We start from the raw sequence: 8,322 nt of genomic DNA, 5'->3' as shown, positions 1-8,322 counted from the left end.
ATCGCTGAAAAGGGGTGCAATGCTCACCCGAGTGCATTGCCCCTTTGACTGTCTCTGCTGCTTGTCAGTTCCCCTCGGCCTCGTAAGATGGACACAGAGACTTCTGTACATGTCAGTCTACAGCTGCTGAGAGGAGCTGTGAAACAACAAAGATAGTCGAAAGGGCACAGTGCTCGAGTAAGTGCTGCAACCCCTTCCTATCAGTGATCAGTTGGGAGGGGGTCTCTGCACCTGAACCCCTCAATGACCAAAACTTTTGACATGTTACTCTAAGCATCTGCTGATATACGGGCATCTTTGGATTCATATCCATGTGCATATCATTGTTTGGATCAATCCTCCCTTAGGCTGGCTGTCCACAGGCGTTGCGAAATCCCGCGGGAGCCGCCGCCCGGGAGCCGCCGCCCGGGAGCAGGAGCCGCACACAAATCTCTGCCGGTCATCCTAATCTAATAGGCTGGCTGCGGAGAATCGGGGCAATTCACAGCATGCTACGAATTGCCGGCCGCGAGTGGAGAATCACAATGATTCTCTGCTCGTGGACACTGGGCCGGCGCTTTCCATAGCAACGCCATGAAAAGCTTTAGCGTGCTCCAGCTGGCCTAATTCGCTGGCGATTTACCACCGGCGAATTCACGGTCGTGGACAGGAGGCCTTACCCGGATGAGGGTCACAATCATTTTCTTGCAGGTGGGGGGGGGGGGGGGGGGGGGGGGGGGGGGGAGGTATATTCAATACAATATAAAAGTATCCGGTGAATAAGAGGCAGAAGAGCAGATATGTGAAGGTATTTTATGTTTAATACATCTGAAAAGTATGCATATACAAAGAACTGAAACATGGAACAAAGCATTGGTTCAATACTAATGAGTCTACAAGTTATTAATTCGGGAAGATGGAATATATTCCCTACATATTAAAAAACTCCGGACAAAAAAAAAAAAGAAAAGTGGGTGCTTGGTAAAATCCTTAACACTGGTGTCTACCTGCTTATATTTAGAACGAGCCCTACCCCAAGGACTCATGGGTAATATTTTGCATGCAAAAATGTACATTAGATGGGCAACATCCTGACTGGTCCCTTGAGTGTCTTAAAGAAAAATAAGAAATAAGTAAGACAGAACGCCATCATTTCTGCAAATACTCCGGGAGGCGACTAGACATGATCGGGTTAGTCATGGCATTAATAATAAAAAAAAATATCAAGGGATATCCACCCTGCTTGTGAAGGAGACGCCAGTGACAACAGAGATCGGGTATTAAATAGTTAGACTATCAAAACTGGTTATCAGTAAAGTCAATGGAAGAAATGGTTGACCCTCTTGGCTTTAAAGGGACACTCCACACAGTTTATTGGAATGTTCCTTTAACAGATCATCATGGTAATAGGAGGGTCTGTGTCCCCCCCCTACCTGACAGACACTTCATTATTAGTGTGAAGGGTCGATTTAAAAAAATTAGTCTGTTACGTATGAGGCATGCCTTGCTCTTAATATAAGACATTAGAAAACCGTAAATACATAAAATAAAAAAAACAAAATGATTTGCGCTTGATTTTTTTTTTCCTATGCTGCATACGCACACAATCTGAACTAATCTTTTAAGGAAATTCATATCGCTGGGCATAACAGACATTACCACTTGCTTTGCGTGGAGATGAATGCAGGGCCTTTGTCGTTATTGCAAAGGAGGGGGGGGGGGATTTAAAACTTTTTATTTTTTATCTTTAGTTTGATTTAAACTTTTTTTTTTTTGCTTTTTTTTTTATATTTAGTTTTGAGACGCCGACACCAGCTTTGGAGAAGGATAGGGGGAGGGGAACCTTTGAAAGGGTGTTCATAGCAGCACACACTTGCGTTTCTTCTTGGGCTCTGGAGGCTCCAGTGCGGCCAATATCGCTTCATCAAATACATTCTTTAGGCCTTTCTAGAAGGGGTTAAAGAGAGAGAAATGGGCGGTCTCATTTTTAAGGTTTTTGCAACATGAAAATATTAACAAAAGTAAAAAAAAAACAAAAGCAAAACTTTATCCACCTACGATATGGCACATCAGACAAGGTCTTGGTAGCACCAACACACACGGGGAGAAGGGAAGAGTTTCTTTGCACGAGAGTCAGAGGCCACAAGGGAGTTCAGCTCAATATATGTATGTTTTTTTTGTTAGAACGGACAAGCAGTCAATAAAGTTCAAAAAGAAAGCAGCAAAGCAGAATGGGCAACCTGTGAGAGAAGGACTCCAGCAGCTGGCGGGGAGCGGTCACATGACGGGGGTACTGGCACAACGGGCTCTTCTTGTGTGCGCTAATAAAAAGTCCTTTGTTAGAACCAGTTCATCTTTTGGAGCATCTCTTCGACCAAGTCCTTCATAGCTTTCCATGAATGAGCAACGATTTACAGAGGTGCACACATGGAAGCCGGGGAGAGAATACACGGAGAGCGGACTAATACACAGCAGCCATTTATACAGAGAGTAGGTTACAAGATTAAAAAGAAGGGAATTACAGACATTTCGGCCCAAAAAACCACTTATCAGAACGATCACCCAAGAACGTCTTCATATATAATATATATCAGGGCACTGTACAATGTAGTAGCATGTCAAACCAGTTTGTGGAATGGGAGTCCCTAAAGAGGTTGTGCCAAGTTATAAACTACCCCCTATTCACAGAACAGGGTATTACTATTACTGGTAGGATCCTAACGCTGGGACCACTACTGATCTTGACAACGGGGGGTCCCAGAGGTCCTTGCATTAATGGAGCGGCAGTATAGCATGCACATGGTGGAGCCATTATAATAATAATAATAATAATAATCTTTATTTGTATAGCGCCAACATATTCCGCAGCGCTTAGCCATTAATTACAAGGTCGGAGATTGACGAGCACTCGTACGCTGCAATCTCTGTGTTGCCACTGAAATAAATGGAGCGCCGATAGGATTGCATGACCGTCAGGGTGTGTGGGGTCCCAAGTTATTCCTTATCCTGTGTATAGGGAATGACTATATAACTTGGCCCAAACCCTTTAAATGCAAACCAAGGGGCCAGAAGAAAAGCCACGCTGACTCCTAAGAAATGAAGTTTCCTGGAGATTTCATAGAGCCGTACAGGGTTAAAAAACTAAATAGCCTTGCCTATAGTCTTGATTTAAAGTATAACTAAACTTTCAAAAAACTTTTGACATGTCATATTAAACGTCAGAAGCTCTGTTCGATGGGGGTCTGAGTTCCGAGATCCCCACGATCACTAAAAACAACTGAGCGGTGTGCCCATTGAGTTGTCACCCAGAGTGAAGAAGAGATGTTCCATGACGTCTGTACGCCACTCCAAGCAATTACTGAAACAGCTGAACGGGCACAACACTCAGATGAATGCTTCTCCGAGTTCCTTTTAGTGATTGGTGGAGTCTTGGCACCCAGTCCCCAAGGAGCAAAACTTTTGACATGGCAGAAGTTTTTAAAAAGTTTAATTATACTTTTGAAATGGTGTTTTTAAAGTTTAAACTTTTTAAAGTGATGCCACTCTTATCCACAGGCCGTGTTCGGTATTGCAGTTCAGTTCTATTTGGATAAATGACAGAGTTGCAATAGGTCACACAGCCTATGGGCGAGAATGGAGTTTGTGGAAGAAATGAGTCATGTTTGTTTTCATCTCCTATAACTTCCTTAAAAGTTCTTTGCCAGGACTTTAATCCTGATAGCTTGTTCTTAGGATAGGCCATCTGTTGGGTCTGACCCCAGGCATCCACACCGATCAGCTGATTGAAGTGGCTGCAGCCTCTTATTAGTTAGAGCTCCATACATTTCAGAAGCAGCAGTGCCTGATACTACAGTGCAGTCCCGTTCAAGTGAAGGGTATCAGCTAAAGCACCAGGCATAGGCCAGCAGAGACTTCTCTCCCACCTTATAAATTAGAAATAACCTGCACCAAAAAAAAAAAAAACCTGCACCTCAAACTTCCCCAGTGCATTTTGGAAAGGTATAGTACTCAATGCTTTGTCAAAAAACTTCTTAACTTTTGTAGTATCAAAAAGAGGATGAATGACATGTTTTCGCATACCACAAAGCGACACGAATCATTACGATGCTCCACCCGGTGAGATGAACGAGGCGTCCAACTCGGATGAGTAATGACTAAGATAATGCATTCACAAAAAAAGTGTAGTTTGACATCTAGATATAAAACTACATAAAAAGACCCTGCATGCATACTGCACTACTTTACTTGCACTGATGTTTGAGTTACAGCCTATATTCTACTCCCAGAGCTGCATTCACAATTCTGCTGGTTTGCAATTCCCCAACATCTCAGCAAGCCTCCTATAGTGCAAAGCTCCTAGAAAGGAGATTTTTTTTTTTGTGCATGATATAAAAGCTTACAACTCCAGTTAAGCAAATCAGAGAGTGAACCCCATGTACAGCTGCTGAACCAGCAGGGGCTCCACAAGAGAGCAGAGTATTATACGGATTTTAAAGGGCCACTCTGACACATTTTTCACCCCCTCACTTAATTGTCACACTCTGGACCTCTCCTATGTATATTGCAGTCACTTCCATGCAGTGCAGCCTCCCATCTGATACTTATCAGGCACGGTCTTGATGCTATAACTTCTTGTTGCTCACTTTCTCTGTGCTCTGCTAATACTTCCATGATGCATCAGCAGAAAACCCCATAACCTGCTAAAGCCAGTACCATCTCTGCCTGCTGGGTGGACGCTGCCATTGCCTTCTGTATTCTATATTCATCAAATTAGGCTACAGGCCATACGTATACAGTAAGGAGGATGAGCCAGGATCTCCTCTATTATAACTGTGTGCCAGGAGCCTCTAATCGTCATCCATAACCATAATAGGAGCTCTGATCAGTGCAAGCTAAGTAAAACGTAGCATTTACAAAGTGATCTAAACTATGCAGAGTATTTGTATCTAGATGGCAAAACGTACAGTTTGAATATGCTGTAACCTCTTACCCCCCTATTACAGCATGACATGCAGGATGCCACTCACAATATCTCGCTCATATTACCACTACAGTTGAATGTACATGTAGTCTACAAGACAAGGGCGGTGGCCGTTTTCTGGACTGCCCGAATAATTAATGCTTAAAGTGAACGTCCACCTTTGAACAAGCCAGCTACCCGCTTTCACCAAAGGGAGATTACTGCATACGTTACAATTAAGTTGAACTGTATGCAGTGAGCTCCCTCTAGTGGTGCCTGCAGGCAGAATGTTATCAATCTATGTCTATGCGGGGGGGATTTGGGCTCTGATTTCTATACAGATATAGCAAGAAATTAATCAGCACAGAATTTTGGACCTAAAAAAACAGAATTAGGGAGGGGGGAAAAAAAAAAAAAGTTCAAGACTCACTTTAATAAGAAGTGCAATTTCCTTACTGGCCTTCTCTTAGGACAAGCACCCACTAACTGCCTCAGACAATGAGCAAACCGATAAAGCTTAATACACAAGATTTGTAATCACTTTTTGTAGAATACCTTTAATTATAGAATATTTTTTTTTCCGCTCATGGTTTAAGCGGTCAGTATTTAGGCAACCCAAGAAACAGTTAAGAGAGTCCAATTTTTGCCTTGTGAGCAATAAAGCAGGAAACTAATGCAGGTAACATAGGAAAGTGGGGTGGGGTGGGGGCGGTAAGGAAAGACGCACAGGGTTTGCCAACATCTTGGTTTTATTAGTTTTTTTCTTGTTGTTTTTGTTGCTCTTATTAAATTCGATTTGCTACAGAAGATGAACGTAGTAAGCAGCATCGAGAGAGAGAGAAGGGAGGGGGGAGGAAACGTTAGAACAGTTTAGAATATACAGCACTTCCTTTTTGGCTGAGTTTCCGGAGGCTCCAGGGCAGCTAGGATAGCCTCATCAAACACATTCTTCAGACCTCTCTACAAGACAGAGGGAAGGAAAGAGAAGAGCAGCCAGGTTAGAGGATTAGGAAAGAAATTAGCAGATATTCAAAAGAAAAAACAAAAGGAAAAAAAAAAATGCTGATTTCGCTACTGTTAGTATGATTAGTGTAGAAGGCAGACCTCGCTAGCTGTGATCATACCCCACACGCACCCCTCACCCATCCGCTATACTTGAGCCCTCGAAGGTGAAAAGTCACACTGATGGAGTAAGATAAAGCAGTCCGTGCCTCCAAATGTAGCAAGATGCTGCGAAACTTCCGGTCAACCTAAAAGAGCTACAAATAACATTGAGCCTTGCTCTACACATCACAGGAGCCTAAGGTGCCATCATAAGGGACCATAAGAGACATGGGACGGAATTCGCAGACAACGCTGCAGTCCTACGTGGCTTGATAACCGTATCATTTGTAATACATGCGTCTCAGAATTAACGACACCCCGCAGAGGTATTGTTGCGGACTTTTAACATAAAAAGAGATACATTTCCACAATTAAGAAGGGCCACTCCGCTGACTATTATTTTTTAATCATTCGGTATGTAGCCATCCCCAGTATGTGAGCTAGTGTTACCTTGGTTAAGGCCCATTTACACGCTCAAAATTCGGTTAAACGACTGCATTGTTGCGTGTAAATGCTGCCATTGTTCACTTTTCGGCTGAACGATGATTTTAAGGTGAACTTAAAATCCAGCATTCAGGCGGAGAGAGATAACAGGAAGCACACGGTGTGTTCTGCACAGAGCTGGAGATTACATTGTATTCAGCCGACAGCCCGTGCCAGAACAATCAAGCTGTGTGCAGCGCTCAGACCACATGCTGTGCTCTGCAAACAACGTCCGGAGGCCCTTTTACACGCAAATGAAAATGGTAAATTGCTAATGGACATTAATGTCTATTAACACTTTATGCAAAATGATCACTAAAACTGTTAATCTTTCAATCCCTTGAAATATTGTCTTTGCGTGTGAGTGGGTCTTTAGTTATTCCCTTCTGTCTGAAACTCCTGACCATTTTCCCTAGCTGGTCGTGTGATCTCAGAATTTACGAGCTCAGTTCTCCTTGGGGTTATGTTGCCTGAAACTAGTCAGATTCTCAGTCTGTGTGATGCTGTTGCATGAACCCTACTACAGAAACTGCCTAGAGGAGAACAGACACCCCCTATCATTGTTACCGATGAGGATTAGATGCTCCTGTCACACAGTTATAATAGAGGAGATCACAGATCATCCTCCTCACTTTATACTTCTGACCTGTAGCCTGTTCAGAAGAATATAAAAAGCAATGATAATTATACAGTCTCCCAAGCAGACAGAAATGGTATGTTGCATCCGCACACCATTAGTTAGAGGCTATGAGATTGATTTGAAAGTGAAAGTACAAAATCTCACTCTCAATATGGTGCTGGATAAGCATCAAACAGGAGGCTGCACTGCATGGAACTGACTGCAATACAGAGTGTGACAGGCAATCAGTTGAAGGGGGTAGGGATGGAAAATTTATTTTCCAGCAAAATTTAAATGGCACAGTGGCAAAAACTCAAGAAATTCTGCAAAACGTTACACGGAACAAATTCCGCAGTAAGAAGGAAAAAAAAAAATCTACAAAACTCTGCATTAATTAGTGAAACCACTACTGTGCAGGGACCAGCAGAGTACTGTCTATACGAAAAGGTCCCCACGTTAGTGTGCCCTCACCCGACTAGCTTACTTCGGGGCGGCAGCTCCGTCACACTTACTTGAATGGGATGGAGAGCTGAACAACCAGGTACAGCCGCAAACAAGAAGTACACAGCTGTGCCTGGCAAATAATCAACACTGATCGGGCACTTGTAACATATCTGGAGAATACCACAATAGCTTAAAAGGGGTATTGTGGGCTTTAACTTATGACCTATCCTATACATAGGTCATCAGTAGTTGATGGATCAAGTCTCCGCCACTCAGGACCCTCATTAATCACTGTCAGTAGGCCGGACATGGTCATCATTAAGCAGCTTCACTCTTCTTGAAATCAATGTGAGTGCCATGCTGCTCTTATACTTCCTGCCCAGGATAGGATGTGATGCTCTGCCCACGGTCCTGACCAGGAAGTGTCATAGCAGTGCGTACTCCATTGATTTGAATGGAAGTGAAGTGGGTGCTTTGACTTCCTCCGCTAATGCAGACATCCTGTCCGCTGACAGTGCAGCGGGTTGGAGGAGGGTCCTGAACGGCGGAGGAGGTTCCTGAACGGCAGAGGATGGGTCAGTTAAAAAAGCCTGGAATACCCCTTTAAAGGAGTGTTCCCATCTTAAAAGAAGCACTTAGTCGATTCTGTATAACCCAGCTTCAGCTCCCTTCTACATGTACGTATATTATTGGTAGCTCTTTTATGCGAACCGCGTGTGCTGCGATTATACCA

At 43.5% G+C, this 8,322-nt stretch overlaps 1 protein-coding gene across 3 annotated transcripts in view; it reads right to left on the bottom strand.

The window, feature by feature from the left end:
- Positions 1-780: 780 nt before the first annotated feature.
- Positions 781-8,322, bottom strand: part of CDC42 (cell division cycle 42) — a 39,279-nt gene continuing 31,737 nt past the window's right edge. For 2 of the 3 annotated variants that reach the window (XM_066606744.1, XM_066606745.1), the window contains exon 6: positions 781-1,926. In XM_066606744.1, the coding sequence (XP_066462841.1) occupies positions 1,837-1,926 (90 nt within the window). In that variant the 3' untranslated portion in view covers positions 781-1,836. Of the gene's footprint in view, positions 1,927-5,670; positions 5,900-8,322 lie in introns of those variants that run through there. The other variant, XM_066606746.1, reaches the window with a different exon arrangement.

Source organism: Eleutherodactylus coqui, chromosome 6, assembly GCF_035609145.1.
Source record: "Eleutherodactylus coqui strain aEleCoq1 chromosome 6, aEleCoq1.hap1, whole genome shotgun sequence".
Taxonomy (NCBI): Eukaryota; Metazoa; Chordata; class Amphibia; order Anura; family Eleutherodactylidae; genus Eleutherodactylus; species Eleutherodactylus coqui.
Note: the sequence above shows the minus strand (reverse complement) of the source record. Positions and strands in the feature narration are given on the sequence as shown.